At 38.0% G+C, this 20,802-nt stretch overlaps 1 protein-coding gene across 2 annotated transcripts; it reads left to right on the top strand.

Annotated features, from left to right (window-relative positions):
* Window positions 1-554: 554 nt before the first annotated feature.
* LOC139952384 (probable E3 ubiquitin-protein ligase RNF144A-A) lies at window positions 555-20,736 on the top strand. Of its 2 annotated transcripts, XR_011787888.1 has the most exons (10): window positions 555-831; window positions 2,270-2,518; window positions 2,786-2,890; window positions 9,978-10,038; window positions 12,324-12,433; window positions 13,239-13,360; window positions 13,849-13,993; window positions 14,528-14,617; window positions 16,234-19,237; window positions 19,304-20,736. XR_011787888.1 is itself a non-coding variant. In XM_071951499.1 (9 exons), exons 2-9 carry the CDS (start codon window positions 2,390-2,392, stop codon window positions 16,372-16,374), a joined length of 903 nt encoding a protein of 300 aa, XP_071807600.1. In that variant the 5' UTR covers window positions 555-831; window positions 2,270-2,389; the 3' UTR covers window positions 16,375-20,736. The 2 variants fall into 2 exon arrangements, 1 of the variants encoding a protein (XP_071807600.1); XM_071951499.1 differs by having other exon boundaries at window positions 16,234-20,736.
* The last annotated feature ends 66 nt before the right edge of the window (window positions 20,737-20,802 follow it).

The raw sequence follows: 20,802 nt of genomic DNA, 5'->3' as shown, positions 1-20,802 counted from the left end.
CAGTAAATGTAGTGAAATGCAAAAGTTTTCTATTTCTCTGTTTTGGGATTTTGGGCCTGATTTTCATCCCTCAAAGGCTCACCCCTCCCCCAACCCTACACAAAATCCGGAAAATCCTGGATCTGCTAAATTAGGTGAATATGAGTCTGCATGCTAACGATTGAAGGAGCCAGAATTTGGGGTGTCATTGTTTAATGGGAGTAAAGCAGGATATAAATACCCAGTAAAACTGTAAAAAATTATTATGGGGAAAAAATATTCACAAACTCTATTGTTGAAAGAATTGTCCACAAACTCCTGTTTTATAAACAGTGAACTACTCGTGCACTTTGAAGATGGCGCCCTCTATCTTGGACATACACTATCCGGAAAATTCTCAGATTGGCACAGTCCATTTTTGACAATAGGGGACAATTTATAACTACATTGTACAAGCTAATTCAGCTCTAACTTTTAAATGTTTTTCAGTATCGCACTTTGGATTATTTTATATTCATAAAGAAAATGTGATTTTTAAATCGAATATTTTTCTCATTTTGGTTTTGATTCAACATTTGATGACTGCAAGAACTATACCCCCATTTAAAGTCACCTACTCGTTGAAACCGGAAGTGGCGATAAAAATACCCATTAGAAAGTTAAGTCGGCTACATCACAAAAAACGTACACACAATTAATTTGTAATGTAAAAATTGTGTGTTTCACGTTACGTACAGTAGAACAATTGCAATGTATTGTTCTCACTACATTTTTAACATTTGCTGATGGTTATGTACCCAAGAATGCTCCATCAAGTAATTAATTCTGCCGGTTACTTTTTGGAATGAGGAAGTGAGTATAATTATATTTATAAACGTGAAGAATTTAATTTGATACAAATGTTTCCTTGAAGAATTGAAGTCGCTATACATTCACGAATTGTTGTGGTTTGCGGACTGTACTGTGTGCGTTGTACGCACCGAGCTGAGCCGAGTGTTGCGGTCACGGTGTGGAGGTTGAATCAACAATATTAATTTTGATGATAGAGGTAGAACTAGCTAGAATCATTTACGGTCGAGTTATAACTTATGGTTCCCATCCTCAGGCCACCACTTTATATATCCCTGGCTTAATTTTTGTTTTTTATTTTAATTGAATTAAACTTTTTAATTGAATAATAAACCAATATTATTATTAAAGCAATTGGACACTTTCGGTTAACAGTATTCTCCAAGGCCCACACTTCGTGTATCACAACATCTATATAAAATAACAAACCTGTGAAAATTTAGACTCAAGTGGTCATTGGAGTCGAGAGAAAATAACTGGAAAACCCACCCTTGTTTCCGCACGTTTCTTCGTGTCACGAACATGTGTTCAAAATAAATTTGTAATTCTCGCTATTGAAAATTGATAACTGTTTTAATGTTTTCTCAAAAAGTAAAGCATTTCATGGAATAATGTTTCAAAAGAGAAGTCTTTCACCATTACCTTCTGTACACCCTTTAGTAAGTTATTTGTAAATCTGTGAACTTTTATTTATTTTTTCTGTTCCGAAAGTGTATAATGGGAAAACCCACCCTTGTTTCCGCACATTTCGCCGTGTCATGCCGTAAGCCAGTTTTGTGAAGACCTTATTGTCAATGAGGAAAAAGGGACATTGGGGCCCAATACTCATGGAGCCCCCAAAACAGACAAAACTTTGCTTAGCAGAAGTCGATTACCGACCACTATTCCATGAAGTTCACATTGTTGGGACCGGTGCCCCACTAATGATTAATTTGCTAAGCCAAGATATTTTCTTAGAAGCAGTATAGACCGAATCGACTAACCCCTTTGTTGCTATGAAAATTGCTATATCGTAGGGCAGACCTGATTGCATCTAAACGCCAACATCAAAATTTGATTTCTATGGCACACGACAAGCACAAGCTCACAGACGCAATGTTGTAGGGCAGGTATATTTGAATGGTGACGTCATACTCAATGCGGTGTATTTTCTGCTATTGACCAATTCACCTGGCGTCATCATTAGACTAATCTTGGATGTGGCCATATTGGTGAGCAATGTCACCGTGCGTTGTTCAGTGAAGTGCGCATTTTAGGTGACGCGGCGTGTATGTAAACCTATTGACTACCAAAATGGTGAACGTGACACAGTCGCTGCGGTTGACGTGCGTGCAAGGGGTCAGTCAAACAGCTTTATGAAACTGGGCACTGGTGACTTTGTGTATTCCGTTGAAGTTACCTTTAAATTAAAGGTTTTTTAATGTTTTGCCTTTTCTTTTAGACCTACAGATACAGTGCACAGAAAACAACAGTCTCCGATGCGGAGGTAGAGAAATCTTCAGGTTGACTTCTTTACTGTTTCCAGCAATCCAGTGTTGTTTTTTATCAACCAAGCATTGCCATGGCAATCAGTACAGTGAGTGGCGAACTAGCGCTGGATCCCCTTATAACATGTAAACTGTGCCTTTGTGAATATCCCATGAAGGAAATGCACCAAATGCAAGGATGTAGCTGTGTGTATTGTATATTGGTAAGTCACTACAAATCTCTCTCAATAATAATGAAGTCCATGAAAGTAAAGCCCCTTTCACACTAGAGCAATTTAGCAAGGGTCCCTTGCTAAATTGTAACATGGTTGTAAAAGTTTATAACATGTACCTAGTCTGAAGAGACATTAATTTGTTCTACTGTCCAAGTTAAGTTCCTCTTACCGGAGGAAAATTCCTGTGCCCCTTCAAGACTGAAATTCAAGGCCAGAATAACGATAATATAAACGGTTATTCTTTGTCTTTGACAGTGTCTTCGTCAGTACTTGTCAATTCTTATCCAGGAGAGTGCCATCAGTAGTATAACCTGCCCTGATGCAGCGTGCAGAGAGAAGGGTAAAGTCCTCGGCAATGAGGTAAGGGGCAATACTGTCAGCCATCTTGTTTTTTATCTCCCATTCAAATCAATGCTAACCAAATTGAGGCTGGAAGTTCAGTCAGGGTAAAGTCCTTGGCAATGAGGTAAGGGGGAAATACCGTCAGCCATCTTGTTTTATATCTCCCATTCAAATCAATGCTAACCAAACTATAAAGGTATAACAAAATAATTGTTTACGCTGTGACAAGGTCCATGGCGTTTTGTACACTCGAGGGGGGAAATGGAACCCTAGGCGAAGCCGAGGGTGCCATTTCCCCTCGAGGGTGTACAAAACCCATGGACCCCAGTCACAGCGTGCAACAATTGTTTTGTTATACCTTTGTATAATTGTTATTCCTCTTCTCGAAGTTCTGTTTTCATCTTCAAACATTATTACGACGGACGATTCATTGTTTAATTAGCAGACGAACAAGAAACAATTCCCTCGTACCCGCGGTTGTTTCGTACACAGCGCTGGAAATCGACCAAGGTGATGATGTACACCGGTGTACATCACTTTTCATGTTACCTGGCCAGTGGAGCCATGTAACATGCGTTTTTGTTGCGCGTCACATGATCGGTTCTCGACCAATCACACTTCACAGTTTGTTACCGAGGTATAACAATTTGGGTTGAAGTTTGGTTTGTTATTTTAGAAAATATTCCGTGCCTCTGCACTGTGTTATTTTTTGGAACTTTTCACAACTTTTGTAATAATCATTCGTTTTATACCACTGGGTGAAACCACTGTTTAATTTTCACAATTGTTCTTTTCGCAACAAGAGTATTGAATAAACGTATTATTGAATCGAATTGAATTGCATCGAATTGAATTGAATTGCATTGAATTTAATTTAGTTTAATTTAATTTAATTGAAATAGTAAAGCGTGTCTTGACACCTTGTAGCACCTTGTAAACCCTTATAAGGTGCTAACTAATTGGGTCTCAAAATTCATCACTGCAATAACCTATCTTTCTGAAAGTTTGTATATACTCAGCGCCTTGAGTACCTTGTTTGGTAGATATGTGCGCTATATAAGACTTCGATATTATTATTATTATTATTGACCAGAATTCAAACCCATACTCCGATGACTTAACCACGAGAACTTGAGTTTGATGCTCTTAACCGCTTGTTCATGACACCCTGTATGTATGTTTGGCATAATGCTATAAACTTTTCCATGTTTCCACAAAACCTAAGTTCATATTTCCTTCTTTGCTGGGAGCCGGAAACATTAATCTAGAACACATAGGTTCACGTCATCGAGTGAACTTTTTACTGTTCTTACATAAGTATACCTAAAATTGTATACAAATGAAAATGAATCTAGGCCCACTACTGTAGCATACCAGTTTGTAATAGTTTCTGACCAATTGCTTGATGGAGCTTATAATGCCCTCCTATCTATAGAGGAGTGTAAGGAGGAATTTTGGATTGAATTTTTGACATTTTTTTGTTTACCACTTTGGGTTTTTATTTTAGAAACTATTCTATGCCTCTGCACTGTCTTATTTTTTTGGAACTTATGGCATTTTACAATCTGTATCAAGATGTTTTACATTAGTGCCCTGGTTCACTACACCAATAACATTCCTTTAAAGACAATGGACACTATTGGTAATTGTCAAAGACAAGTCTTCTTACTTGGTGTATCTCAACATGCATAAATTAACAAACCTGTAATAATTTGAGCTTGATTGGTCGTCGGAGTTGCGAGATAACTATGAAAGAAAAAAACACCCTTGTCACACGAAGTTGTGTGCTCTCAGATGCTTGATTTCGAGACCTCAAATTCTAAACTTGAGGTCTCAAAATCAAAATCGTGGAAAATTACTTCTTTCTCGAAAACTACGTCACTTCAGAGGGAGCCTATTCTCACAACGTTTTATACTATCAACCTCTCCCCATTACTCATTACCAAACGAGGTTTTATGCTGATAATTATTTTGAGTAATTACCAATAGTGTCCACTGCCTTTAATCTGTCTTGGCTTCCTGGAGAAGTATATAGCCGTGGTGCTCCAAAGGCTTTGTTCATACATACACTGTAATATCAAGCTCTAACCTTGCGAGTACCTATTTACCACTGGGTGAAGAGTAAAGCATCTTGCTCAAGGACACAAGTGTCATTACCGGGATTCGAACCCATACTCTGATGACTCGGTCACCAGAATTCGATGCTCTTAACTGCTCAGCCAGAACACCCTATGTTTGGCTGTTCCCTGAAACCCACATTTTGTAATTCTGCCTCTTTCTCATTTGGGAGCCAGAAGTTTTAACGTTAATCCAAAAAACAAGGTTTGAGTCGCACTCTAGTAAATTTTTCCTCGTTCTTACCTAAAATTGTTTACAAATGAAAATGAAACTAGGCCCATCTACTGTAGCATGCCAGTTTGTCACAGTTTCTGCCCAATTGCTTGACGGTGCTTATAATGCCCTCCTAGCGTAGATGGATGTAGTTCATGTCATGATAGGTGGAGCAGAAAATGCATTTGGCATTACACTACAGCACCAGTTGTGACAAACGTCTTGTACATGATGTGTGCGGTCAGTGTCCCTTACTGAAGTTTGTAATACTATTTTGGCTATATTAACATTGTCAGGGTTCTACCCACAATGTGGGATGCTGGAAAACCCGCCCGGCACTCAGGATTCTCCAACCACCACTGGAAGGGTTTACTCTGTTTCTAACCACTGCACATTTTCGAAAATTTTAAATTACACTTGCAATTTCCTTTCAAAGGTTTTCAACAAAATGTCAACTTGGGTATTTACCAGTAAAAATGGTATCCGAAGCCATTAATTTTGAGCACTTCTTTGAATCGAGTCTGTTTATATGATCTTACATGTATGTAACTGATTCATCTCGCAATGGTTTCCAGAGAAGCGTTCACCCCAGCAAATCCTAGGCAGAACCCAGTGCACGCCTCTTGGAAACAACACAACAATATCAATTTAAAGGAACACGTTGCCTTGGATCGGTCGAGTTGGTCTTTGTAACCGTTTTTTATAAAATGCATATGGGTAGAAAGATGTTGTAAAAGTAGAATACAATGATTCACACAAACATGCCTCGAAATTGCGTGGTTTTCCTTTTACCTCGTCGACTAACACGTCGGCCATTTATGGGGGTCAAAATTTTGACCCCCATAAATGGCCGACCATGTTAGTTCGCACAGTAGAAGGAAAACCACGCAATTTCGAGGCAAACTTGTGTGGATCATTGTATTCTACTTTTAAAACATCTTTCCAACCATATGCATTTTATAAAAAACGGTTACAAACGCTTTTGTTTTGACCAACTCGTCCGATCCAAGGCAACGTGTTCCTTTAAGATTTGTTTTCATTTATGCCAGTAAGTTAGTTCCTCTGCCTGGTGGGTGTCCCCTCCCCGCCTCAGAACCCTTTCCCCTCCCCCTTCCCCCTCCCCCTACCCCCCCGCCCTCCCCTCTCAAATGAGATATAAAAAAATTGAGCAAAAGAAGGGTTTGATAAAGTTAATGCCCCCCCCCTCCCCCAGTTAACAATGAATACTTCAAATTCAGTTAGAAGTTTCACACTACAATAGACCTTCATGACGGTGCAGCCATCTTGAATTTCTCCCATTTAAATACCAATGTTACCAAATCGAGGCTGGAAGAACAAAATAATCTGGTTCCTAATTGCAAAATGATTATTAGCATTCATTGTTGTTATGCGATACGAGGAACATGACCAAGATGGAGCCAGCATAATAAAGGTCTATACAAGCCCCACAAAGTCCAGAAGCTATACACTGTCAGCCTGTGTTATCGTTACATTTGAACCACCATATTTGGACAAAACAGCACTGTACTATTGTGTGAAAGGTCATACCCACAAAGAATACTTTTCTGTACAATATTTCAATACAGCATTTTGTGCCATGTTGCAACATATTTCTCCAGTGAAAATGCCTGGGGGATTACATCAGCTAGTTTTGTTCACAAGGGAGCATGGAAGCTACGGAATGGCCAAATCTCAATTCACTTGACCTTTTTTTTTGGGGGGGGGGGAAGAATGTGTAAGGGTCAAACACTGATGCAGTCAGGTTTAGCGTAGTTGGTGTCTTGCCTTGCCTTCCACCTCTGGGACCCTGGTTGGAATCCCACCAGGGGCACTTTGTGGATTGGGTTTTCAGTCACTATCTGTCATGACTGCGTGGGTTTTTCCCTAGAATAATTCTCTTGAGTTGTTCTCCAACATCTAAAACTGAAATTTCTTCATTGTATTCTCTCTTCTCGATTGGCTCTACATTGTAATAATATTTGGTCGATAAAATAATATCCCAATCAAAAAATGATGTGGCTTTTTGCGATTTTTTTTGCACCCACAAATCTCAGCAAAAATAAATGGTTTTTGAACAGTGACAAACAACAGCCAATGTACTGCTTTGTTCTACTTTTTTCATGGGCCAAATATTATGTCTGACAAAAAAAAAAACATTTGATTTTGATTTTTAATTTCCTGCTTAATTGATTTTTGATTTCCTGCTTAATTGATTTGAAAAGAAAACAGTTTTGATACTATCAGTCATTGTAAAATTAGTGTTGCTAGTTGTTTTTTAAATCATCTGCTGTTTTTTTAAAGTTGTTTTTCTTTTGCTGAATGTAGGAGCCTGATGTACACACATTGTAGTAGATAATTGTGACCGTTTTCTTTTTGCTACGCAGTTTTTTTTTATTTTGACATGTTTGAGTAAACATGCTTTGTGCACAGTGAATGCTAAGAATTGATAGATATGTTTATATTCTTCGGGGGTCATCACTTTTGCATAATATGCAAAAGTGATGATTTTGGAGCATTTTGTTAAATATGAAATACAAGGGAAATCGTTCACTACTATACACTGATAAATCTCACAAAACCGATGGGATGTGGCTTAGAAAACTTAGTCCAAACAATAGAAAAACAGAAACAGGTCATCGATTTATGGGGTTAACAAAACATGTGGGAATAATGGCTTGTTTAAAGGACACTGGGCACTATTGGTAATTGCCAAAGACCAGTCTTCTCACTTGGTTGTATCTGAACACATACATAAAATAACAAACCTGTGAAAATTTGAGCTCAATTGGTCGTCCAAGATGCGAGAGAATAACGGGGGAAAAAAAACGCCCTTGTTGCACAGGTTGTGGCGCTTGATTTTGACACAATTTAATAAAAGAGGTCTCCACAGGGATGTAAAAATTAGAATGTGTGCTGAAATACTATCAGGTCTACCAATTACAAGTCAGTGTGCTAATCGGCCAATTTAAATTTAAAACTCTGCTAGAGGGAGACCCCTGGGTAGCGCTAGCGCTAGCGCAGGTTTCCCACTAGTATACACATAATGAATGTTTATGAGTGCAATGGTGCGAATATGTTCCTGAGTTGAAAGATGGAATGTTCCATTCAACGAGGCAGAGCCGAGTTGAATGGAACATTCCAGCTTTCAACGAATGAACATATTCGCACCATTGCACGAATGAAAAACATTCATTAGGGTATTTGTTTTATATAACATCCAAGTAGATCTTTGTCATTTTGATTGAAAGATACAATTTTCAAAACAAACAAAGAGTAGGCCTACAATTTTTAATTGTAGAAGCCGATCGCTAGCAATTTTACTACCTTGCAGTAACACTGCTGCGTTACAAAATGAATGCGCACGCAGTGATGTTTTTACTCAGCTTTTTCGTTCCATCCGAAAAGTACCATTGCACGCTGGCAGTGTGCAATGGTACTTTTCGGATGGAACGAAAAAGCACGGTGAGTTACTCAGCATGCAACAGTACTTTTATTTGCTATCACGTGACGGACAATCCTCCAATCAAATGGCAAGGATCTGCTTGGGTGTTATATAATACTTACTAAGGCAAAGTAAAAGAAAATGCCAGTTGGCCGTTCAGGTTTTTCCCAAAAGAGGAGGATGAGGGCCTTTTTATTTTATTTTTTAAATTTCTTTCAAAGATGGCCGCCACTCATTTTATTCCAAACTGGCCACCAGTTCTGCAGTTTGAAGTCACCATTTACTTTTATGTAGTTAATATACAAAGTCTTCAAAGATTAGTAAGTTTAATGAGAAATACACAGAAAATGTGTCTTTTTGAAGAAACAAAATGAAAATCAAAAATTATTTTAAACAAGGATGCAGCCTCCAAAAAGACGGAGGGACGGGACGATCAACTGGTTTTTTTTAAAGGTTTTTTTTGTCCGCCTAAATATATTTCTTGTGAAATAAATAAGACAAGGTGTAATGTCTGACATGAAGTAGTACCCCTGGGCTAAACATGGCAAAGTTTATAAATAATTATACTGTACCTGTACGTGTTTACAAATGGCAATGTTCGATTAGTTATTCTTCGACGTACATGCACACTGTATTGCCCCTGGGGTCTGACCTAAGCAGAATTAACCTTAACATTTTGTACAGTGTATCTTACTCTGTATTCCCCTCTGTAAGTTTCTCATTTCGCTAACAAACCAATGTCTATTATGTAACTGGACCCATGACACTGCTCAGTCTGTAATTGTAGTGGTTTATGATGACTACATGTATAGAGAAAAACCTTGAATATTAAGCCCTATTTCATCGCTCTGCTCAATGCTCATTGCCCACTCCTCTCACGAGGATAGTGCCAAAATTCTTCTCTAGCTGTGTAAGTTCGGGGATGAGGAATGTCAGACTTTAATCTGAATTCATACTTTTTGTTCACATCTGCCCGGTGAAACAATAGAGCAAGGAACAGAGTATTATAACCCCCCCCCCCCAAAAAAAAAAAAGACACTTTACAAAAACACGGTCTTCTCTAGCACTGAGGATTGCATTCCCAAAAGCTCTTTGCATCTGTTGTTACTTCATCGGTTCTCTAAGGTGTACATTTAACAATACCTAAATGCAGGTTTCAGTGCAGCCTTAGAATTGTCTACTGCCCCCCCCCCCAAAAAAAAAAGAAGAAAAAAGAAAATTAGTGAATATATAAAATTAAAATAAAAATGTTTTAAAAAACAAATAAAACAATAAACATTTAATTGAATTGGTTTTTATGTATCATTTATTTTTCTCTCTTTTATGCTACAGGTAAAATTTCTTGTTGAAAGTGAAGTGTTTGAGAGATACAAGCAAGTCAAATTTGAGCTCGGTAAGTTTCTCTGATCTCTTTTTAGTCTGGCAAAATAAACTCTGGCGAAGGAAAATGAAAAGTTATCCAGTGATTGAATTTTGTCAGAAATGTTCAGGATTGAATACTTAAAGGCTGCAAACACTATTGGTGTATATAGTCAAAATAATTATTAGCATAAAACCTTACTTGGTAACGAGTAAGGGAGAGCTGTTGAAAGTATTAAACATTGTGAGAAATGGCTCCCTCTGAAGCAACAGAGTTTTTGAGAGAGAAGTAATTTTCTATGAATTTGATTTCGAGACCTCAGATTTAGAACTTGAGTTCTCAAAATCAAGCATGTGAAAGCACACAACTTTGTGTGACAATGGTGTTTTTTTCTTCCATTGTTATCTTGCAACTTCGACGACCATTGAGCTCAAATGCTCACAGGTTTGTTATTTTATGCATTTGTTGAGATATACCAAGTGAGAAGACTGGCCTTTGACAATAACCAATAGTGTCCAGTGTCATTAAACAAAACCTTATGTGTTTTGTTATCTTGGAAGTTGTTGTTGGCTTCTGATTAAAGATGCTATGTCAGATTTTTTGCCGATTTGACCCAAAAATTTTGATTTAAAATTCAATACGTATTTTGATGGGGGTCAAGAAAGTTACAAGCATTCATTTGAGCCATTGCTCGAAAAAGTCCGCCAATTATTAGTAGCAGTGAAATAAAGTGCTCAAAATTAGTTTTTGTCGGGATCCCAATATATCACGTGACCAATTCTTATGTGTTTTATAAGAAACGTTTTAAATTTTTGTCAAGGTTCCTGACCATTAAAAGTAAAAGTTAAACTTTTTTTGGTCAGAGCGGGTGATACTCTTTGAAATACCATTCACTCAAAACAATCTATTTTTTAATGTTTGGGGCCAAAAATCTGACATCTTTAAATAAATAAAAAATGAAATAATATTCTACCAAAATGATGAATATTTCATTTTTATTTAGTAGCTGTGAGTGACGGCCGGCCCGACCAGTGTGATGGGACACAATTCTTGAATGATACCTGCATCTTTCTATCAATCATTTCCTGTTTCCCTACCTGTATTAATTTTGTGTAACTAATTGACTTTTTCTTCATTATCTGCTTTCTGTTTTTGCTGCAAGTCATTTTACTGCACCGTTTTTCTGACGTTGAATAATAAGTATACTTTTCTGTTGACATTACTGAACTAACTAACAGTGGTTCTGGGCCAGTTAAACACCTGGCCTGGGCCAGTTAAACACCTGGCCTGGGCCAGTTAAACACCTGGCAAGAATGGGTAAAAATTGAAGTGTAATTTAATGGGAGACTTTTGGAACGCTTGGTGGCAGCAGACTTACTAGGTAAAAATCCATTGTTCTTGGTAATGTTCGCACGCTCAGAACTACGTAAACAATGGAAATTTACCTGGTAAGTCTGCTGCCACCTAGCGTTCCAAAGTCTCCCATTGGAACGAATCTGAATGAGAAGAAAGGTTTTTATTTACAATACACACGAATGACACCCTACAATGTACATGTATAGTAAGATCATAATGCATTTTAATGCGATTTAATTATTTGTATTAATTTTTGCTGAAATTGGCTGGGGTAACCTATTTTATTTTGTATGTATTGTTGGATTATAATTTTAAAAATAAGTAGTAAACAGTTAAAACTTCTGATTATTTCTGGGGAAGCCTTTCAGTGAAATGCTGTTTGAACAAAAGACCGATCCATTAAGCTCCGCCCTATTGCGTATTGACCAATCACAACGCAACGAAGGTTCGACAAATCAAGTCCGACATGCCTGCGCGTATGCCTGGCGCACACAGTAGAGTTGTGCAGAAAGGCATTGGAGAGGCTCCATGTTCTTGCACACACTTGAGTTGTGGGCGGAGCCTAATGGGTTGTCTATTCCTAGCAAGAACAAGATCATTTGTTTTTATCAAATACAAAGAAGAAAAAAACATTAGTCCAATTACTATAAAAAAAACATGAATGCTGAAACAACCACATTTGTGCAAACATTAAACAAGACACAGACAATAAAGACAATAAACAAGTAATAAGTAGGCCTAATGTTTGTAATAAAAATACATGGGATCATCTGGACTTTGTTAGCATGGTCAAGAACCCATGCATCCCTACTCATTTATCCTCCTAAACACGTCTCAAAATTCCGAACCGCCCAAGGACCCTCGCATTTTATTAGCATCTGAGAACATAATTTCCACTTTCTCATTGCCAAACAACATTAGGTTACCATGGTAACACGCCCGCCAATCTCATTTTCCTGCAGAGGTAGACCTTGATCCGAGCAGAACCTGGTGCCCCGAAGTCGGCTGTGAGACTATCTGTCATGTGTGCAACGGAGACCCGTCTAAAGCTAAGCCGGTGCATTGCCCGACCGTGAGTATGCATATTTTTTTCAACATTGTAATATTTTTTTTTTTTTTACGACTTCATCAAAAGAACACATAAAACAAAACTAGGTGGATAAATTAAAAATACATTAATTTACAGGATAATATACATGTATATTGTTATACATGTAGTCTGAAAACTTACTGATTATCATGAAGTTAATACCCTATGCATTTAAAAACATTTTTTTTTTTTCTGTGAAATACTTGCCTGTAAAGTGAAGTCATATTCTGAATAAATGTACGTAGCTGGAAACCTAAACAAAATGTAACTGCTGATTCTGGTTCAAAATTAAGGACATTGTGTTTTATGTTGAACATTTACATTTCTACTAATTTCTTTGACCTACTCACTGGAATCGGCCCAAATTTGTAGGGTTGTTATGGGCCCATCTTCATAAAACCTGTAAGCACAAAAAACTTGCTAAACACAGAATAGTATTGCTTAGCAGATTCAGTTTATCAGCCCAAATTACATTTAAAAGTTTGCATTGTTGTGGCTGGTGCCCGACTCAATTTTTGCTTAGCAAAGAAATTTGTCAAGCAGTACTTTCTGCTCAACAGCTTTATTTAAAAATTTGGCCCAGGTTTGATCACACAAAACATGAACACTTCCTGGACTATTTTGTCAGTTCTAGAAATCCCAATTTTAGCCTTTGAGAAAGACTCTGCTCGGGTTGACACGTCAGGCCATTAAATATTTTTGCAGAAACCCTTTAAACAAGTATTTTCAAGTCGGTCAAATAATTCTTTTGAGGATGTTTTTTCTTTTCTGTGTTTTTTTTCTATAGTGCGGTACAAATTTCTGTTCAATCTGCAAATCCCGTTGGCACGCCAACCTGTCATGTGGTGAATACATGGGCACGTTGACACACAAGGCCAGCTCAAGTTCTCATGTTCTGGAAGCGCTCGGGTAAGTTAAAGACATTGGACACTATCCGTAATTACACAAAATAATTACTAGCATTAATACTAACTTGGTAATGAGCAATAGAGAGCTGTTGATAGTAAAAAACATTGTGAGAAACGGCTCCTTCTGAAGTAACAAAGTTTTTGAGAAAGAAGTAGTTTTTCAAGAATTTGATTTCTAGACCTCAGAATTAGATTTTGAGGTCCCAAAATCGAGCATCTGAAAGCACACAACTTTGCGTGACAAGGGTGTTTTTTCTTCCATTATTATCTCGCAACTTGGACGACCAATTGAGCTAAAATTTTCACACCAAGTGAGAAGACTGGTGTCCAGTGTCTTTAAATGAAGGCTTAATCTGAATTGGCGGCTGCAGCTGTGGCTACTACTGCTGCTAAGGATGTTGCTAAGGTCGTTCTCAAGAACGTCCTTTACTTTAATAAACAGATTTCGCTTGTAAGCAGATAATAATATTTGATGTGGTTCTCTTGTAGTTTACCCTTTGACAACGAGGATGTAGCCAAGATTAAACGCTGTCCGATGTGTCATATACCGATTGAACGAGATGAGGGGTGCGCACAGATGATGTGCAAAAGATGTAAACACGTATTCTGTTGGTACTGTCTGGCAAATCTTGACGTAAGTTTAATTCTTGATTCAAAATCTTGCCAAAAGTTAATTCTTTTTTCTAAATCTGGACGAATTTTTAATATTGACTCTAAATATTGACAAATTTATTGTAACTCTTGACGAATGTTTATTCTTTGTTTTATATTTTGACGTAAGTTTAATATTGACTCTAAGTCTTGCTGAAAGTTTATTCTTGACTCTAAATTATTGGTGTTTCACTTTTGCCAATGTTTTCTATGTTGTACTGCACCCAATGTTTTGTGGGTTTTTATTTACTTTTATTCTGTTGCCACTTAAATTTCTTTGAGTTCTTTGAGTAAATGGTTTGTTTTCTTAGATATTGCATTTGTATTGTATTTCTATACCACATGTTCTACATTTTTTCTCAGCTTTGGCTTAACGTTTTTTTAATTTTGGTTATATAAAGTGTACATTTATGTATGTTTTTGTTTGTATTTAGCGTCAGGAGCACTTTCTTGGATTTGTGCGTTTTATAATTTTTCACTATTATTATTATTTGATTATTACAAATCCTTCTTGCAGGACGACTTTTTACTGCGACACTATGATAAGGGGCCATGTAAGAACAAACTCGGGCATTCCAGAGCGTCTGTCATATGGCACAGAACACAGGTAAGGGTAGTCAAGAGTAAGGGACACTCTATAATCCACAGATAGGGGGGCTGTGGTAGCTCGGCCATGGCAAAATCTCCAACAATTACATATTGAGAAAAGCAGGTGCAGAGATAATCTGTTTTGCCATAACACTGGATGAAAGTGTAAAAAGGGGCCAACATACGATATGTTGTATTCACATCCATACATTAGTATGTCTGTGAAACTTTGAAATTGAAAAAAAAAAATAATAAAAAAAACTAAATTTACCCAGAAATGATCCTATAATAGATCAACATTTTTGAGTTTGGCTGTTTTGCCATGAAGGGCCGAGCTGCAAGTGATGACCGGTTTTCAGCTTTTTACACTCTGTTTTTAATCTGTCATTTGCATAAAATGTTTGCCATTAATTTGATTTAAAGCCATTGGACACTTTCAGTAATGTCCGAGGCCCACACTTTGTGTATCACAACTTATATATAAAATAACAAACCTGTGAAAAATTAGGCTCAATCGGTCATCGGAGTTGGGAGAAAATTACGGGAAACTCACCCTTGTTTCCACACGTTTCGTGTCATGACATTTGTTTCAAATAAATCCGTATCTTGATATCGAGAATTGATATTGTTTAAATTTTTTCTCAAAAAGTAAAGCATTTCATGGAATAATATTTCAAGAGAAGTCTTTCACCATTACCTTCTGTAAACCCTGTAAGTTATGTGTAAATCTGTGAATTTTTTTTTTTTTCTTTTTTTTTCTGTACCGAAAGTGTCCAATGGCTTTAATCAAATACTGCTGCTGTGTTTGTCACAAAGGAAAGAGTATGTTATTGCGGTCAGTATTTTGTGTTTAGTTGAAGAGGCTTTGTTTCCTGTGAAGATTATTTTAGGATACGCTTGAACTCTGTCATTTCCTGGTATAATGTACTCTAACCAATATTTATAGAAACAACTTCTACAATAACCCAGAGTTTATTTTTAACTTTGGTTTCCACCACAGATGTTTCTTGATATGCGTGCCACCAGAAGGATTATGTCAACTTGTCTAAAGTTATTATTGAAAATATTGTTGTGCTGTTTGCTTCCAGCCCAGATTGAATGTTTTGCAAATTTACTAAATAATGTAAAGGTTTTTACTCCTATTATATTGTTATAATTCTGTTTCTTATTGTATTATTTGTCCATACAATTGTACTTGTACGTTTTTTACTAGGGCCATGTTCTGCACCCTAGAGTATGTCTACATGATTAAAGCGCTGTATAAGTTTTGGTATTTTTATTATGTTATTCTTATTGATTTCAAGTGATTGGAGTGATGGATTGATTAAATATTGAATAATTTATAAATATATTGATTGATAAATTAGTTGATTGATTGATAAATTAATTGGTCACTGGATAAGTTAATTGATTGAATTTTTAACTACCTAATTTATTGATTAATTAGGTGATTGATTAATAAATTATTATATTTATTTCTTTATTACTCTTCAAAACTTGGCCTATAATCTATGTTTTATTCAATTACAATAAATTCATGTCAGTAGACTAAGAAAATCTTTACCATAAAACAAGGTTAGTGAAAAAAGGTTATTTATTGATTGATTAATTGACTGATTGATTGATTGATTTCAGGTTATTGGAATCTTCGCTGGATTTGGCCTTCTCCTCTTTCTTGCTTCACCCTTTCTCCTCCTCGTTGCTCCATGCATCCTCTGCTGTAAATGTAAATGGTGTCGATGCTGCGACGAGGACGACGACCTCCCACCAGCTTGAAACAGCACCACCAAGGGGACGAGTCTGTAAATATCAAAAGGATATAGTAAATACATGTACACTACCATAGGTTAAAGAAGGATAGTGGTTTATTCTCTCCAAACCTCTTGTTCCCAAGGAAGACATTATGTGACTCAGCCGAAGGACATTTTGTCGAAGCGAGCCTGGCCCGATGGGAGGACATCTTCTCAGCATAAAACGGCGCATCAATCTGAAGGATCTGAATGTCTTGTTTTAGGAGGCACGATTGGGGAAACTATGTGCAGTAGGTCAGCTGCAGGTTCCACGTCCTCTTGAGAGTTTCCAGTGAACATTTTTCTGGGAAAGACATCGTATATCAATTTGATTTGCTACATGTCACATTTGAAGAAGAAAAAAAGACTTGCTGGCAAGCTTTATAAACTCTGGCATGTTCGGCCTTCGTTGTTGTCAAAGGTGATAGCTCTTCAAGGGGGGAGCACATGAAAGTTCGGTTGCTAGCTGCAAGACAAGTCACGCGATCCATGAGATTGCAGGAGCTGGCTATGAGAGCTCAGGGGCTAGCTATGTGAGCCTGGGGGCTTGCTATGTGAGCTCGGGGGGCTAGCTGTGAGATCTCAGGGGCTAGAGATGAGAGCTCGGGGGCTAGCTATGTGAGCTCGTGGGTTAGCTATGTGAGTGAGCTCAGAGGCTAGAGATGAGAGCTCGGGGGCTAGCTATGTGACCCTGTGGCATGGGCTAGCTACATATGTGAGCTCGGGGGCTAGCTATGTGAGCTCAGGGGCTATAGCTATGTGAGCTTGGGGGCTAGCTATGCGAGTTCAGCGGCTAGCTGTAGTTAGCTATGCGAGTTCAGCGGCTAGCTGTTTGAGCTCATGGGCTAACTATGAGAGCTAGGGGGCTAGCTGTGTGAGCTCGGGGGCTAGCTGTGTGAAAGCTTAGGGGCTAGCCATATGAGAGCTCAGGGGCTAGCTATGTGAGCTCGGGGGCTAGCTATGTGAGTTTAGGGACTAGGTGTGTGAGCTCGGGGGCTAGCTGTGTGAGAGCTTAGGGGCTAGCCATGCAAGGTCAGCAGCTAGCCATGTTGGCTCAGGGGCTAGCCCTGTGAGAGTTTAGGGGCTAGCGATGAGAGGTCATGGTCTTCAAATATGAGCGCTGTTCCCATCCTGATTTTGAAAACATCTTTCACTGCCAAAAACCCCCACTGTCTTCATCTATAATTTATTCTTAGCAAACATGGCAGTGTGTTTGTATTAGTTACTTATGTTAAAGTAATTCATTTTGGGTGTTCATCAGTAGTTTTATTGGCTATGAGGTGGGATTTCTTTTTCAAAATTAAATTGGGAGAATTGGTTACTGCCCTCTCGACCTTACTTGCTTAAGTCGTGTGATGTCATCGAATCACGATGGTTCCCCAAGCCTTTCTGTCCCACATTACCGACTTGAAATCTGCTGATTCAAGTCCTGTGTCCATTTTGAGAATGTCAGTGTAAGTTATTGCCGGTCTACCAGGTTTCCTCCTCCCATGCTTAGGGGTCCACTGAACAATATTGGACACTGGTTCGTCTTTGTTCCTGTAGCAGTGGCAAGCAAAACGCATCCTTCTCTGTCTGATTTTTTGCTGAGAGCTTGGGTAGGTTCCCATATAGGACTTTGTTGGTCATATGTTGACTCCAGTGGATGTTAAGAGCTCGACCACCTGGCCAGTAATTTTAACAATGTGTCAGTAACCCCAAGGGATTGTCAAACCTTCTTGGCCACTTTGCCACTAGCCTGAGAATTTTAGCAGAGGTCGCTGGTTCAAATCCCACGCTAGTCAGTTTGTCTTTGTTCACCCTAAAATTGATTTATAACTGCCAATTCACCTTGTGGTTAGTTTACTTGGAACAATTATTCCCTGTGTAATTTTGTACATTTATGTAATATTTTTACAAATAATGGATGACATTGTGGTAGTTACAATGTATAAAGCACAACCTTTGCACATTGTGATGTTCTGATAAGTTTAAAGGCAGTGGACACTATTTTAGATTGTCAAAGACTAGCCTTCACAGTTGATGAATCTCAACATATGCATAAAATAACAAACCTGTGAAAATTTAAGCTCAATCGGTCATCGAAGTTGCGAGATAATAATGAAAGAAAAACGACCCTTGTCACACGAAGTTGTGTGCGTTTAGATGGTTGATTTTGAGACCTCAAGTTCTAAATCTGAGGTCTCGAAATCAAACTCGTGGAAAGTTACTTCATTCTCGAAAACTATGTCACTTCAGAGGGAGCCGTTTCTTACAATGTTTTAGACCATCAACCTCTCCCCATTACTCGTCACCAAGAAAGGTTTTGTACTAATAATTATTTTGAGTAATTACCAATAGTGTCCACTGCCTTTAATTCTTTTTGTCAGCTGTGAAGAATACTCGATTACTTGAAGAGTTATATTTTGGTAAATTATTTTCATATTGTGTTGGTTTTTATTTACTCAAGCATCGTTTGCCGTGCAATTTTCTTGTGTACCTTGTGTTCGTTGCTACTCTGAATGAAAACAAAAGAATGAAAAAAACCTGTGACTGTGTGTGGTTTAGACTAAGTCATTATAAATAGAGAATACACTCATCACTGTAGTCATGTTTGAGGTGGTCGTAAGCTGAAGTATTTTATTGCGGATTCACCATGCATGTCTCCGCACATAAAGTTGTATCACAACAATGTTATGCACAATGTGATGATAGTAATAATTATCATAGGGTGTGTTTGAAAAGCTTCCCTGGGTCGACCCTAATCTGCCCCTGATCTGTTCGAATAGCTTTGACGTCATTCCAGGGGCTCACCCGGGTCAGCCCCAAGTGCCCTGCTTGTGGAACGGGTCACTTGGGGCTGGCCCGAGGTGCATGACGTCACCACGAGAGGGTGAGTGATCGTTTGATTAGCTCTTGTCAGGGGCTAGCCCAAGGTGCATGACGTCACCACGAGAGGGTGAGTGATCGTTCGATTAGCTCTTGTCAGGGGCTCTCCCGAATGAGCACCGTGGAGTCGACACAGGAAGCTAATCAAACACACCCATTAAAACCACAACTCCCTCCTTGCTCTAGAAAAATCCATCATTATTGGGTAAACTCGACTCCAAACCTGATTATGGTGTACCTGGGGTCAAATTAGGACTAGTCCTAATCAAAAACGAATGGCTAGTCCTAAGTTCGGACGAGTAACTTAGTCCTAACTCTTTGTGAAATCCACCCCCGATCCCATACAGGCCTGATACCTCACATTGCATTGGCTGCCCCCCTGGTCATTGCCTTTGTGCTCCTTGTCAATGCCTTGGTGCCCCGTCATTGAATATGTGCCCCTGTTCATTGCCTTGGTGTCCCTTGACAGTGTTCATGTTTAAAAATTGTTTCAATAAAAGTCGTTCACAATGCTACTTTATAGTGTTACATTAGACATGACATAGAGAACCTGAAATGTTTTTAGTGAAAATAAAATTTATGAGGTATAGAACATAATTCCAGTGAGAGGTGGGGATTATTTTGTATCAGTTGTGTGGCTATCCTCAGCTCTAAATCCGAGCCCCACCCAATGTCAAGAGAAACCGCCCTCAAGAAAATGTTGCATTACAAGATTATTTGTAAGTGAAAATTTTAATTAAAAAAACAGTTGGCTGTAATGTTCAAAGAGCTCCATTTTAAAGGGTCTATGTAACTTTTGTAGGACAAAAAACACAATGTCCACAGATTTACACTAAATTTACACAGTTTGAAGATAATGATATAGAAAGCTTCCCTGAAAATACTACGTGCTGAGGTGCTGTAGTTTTTGAGAAATGAGAAAAACAAGGTCATGAAAATAATGTTCATCTCATGAGACGAAAATTATTTTTTATCATTTACAAACGTATTTTCATGACATTGTTTTACTAATTTCTCAAAAACTACAGCACCTTAGTAAGTAAGATTTGAAGGGAAGCTTTCCACTATCATTATCTTCAAACCCTGTAAGTTTAATGTAAATCTATGGACATTTCAAAAAAGTACCTGAATCTTTTAAAGGCACTGGGCACTAGTGGTAGCATTAAAACTTACTCGGTAATGAGCAGAGCTGTTGTTACACACAGTGAGGTGTCCGTTGAAACTATCTTATCTATACAAGTAAAAACATGAACTGCTTTTATACACTGCCCTGCTTTAAGATATTGTAACATCTGCCCCTAACTTTGCATTTAGATACATTTTTATGGCAAATGTGTGAGAGGTAAACCTTTGCAAGAATGTCCCATGGCAACATGTCCTTTTAGAACCTAAATGTAATACTTGGTTGTGTTGAATATGCTGTTTGTTTATGTTTATGTCGGGTCTCACAGAGTTTGAATAAAACACGCTTGTTTTTAAAACCAGAAATAAAATTATCACAGAACTAGTAACTTCTTGAATTTATATAACCCGTGTCTTCTGTTTG

The sequence above is a fragment of the Asterias amurensis genome, chromosome 20 (assembly GCF_032118995.1).
Source record: "Asterias amurensis chromosome 20, ASM3211899v1".
Classification (NCBI taxonomy): Eukaryota; Metazoa; Echinodermata; class Asteroidea; order Forcipulatida; family Asteriidae; genus Asterias; species Asterias amurensis.
This window is presented reverse-complemented; position numbering and strand designations above follow the sequence as displayed.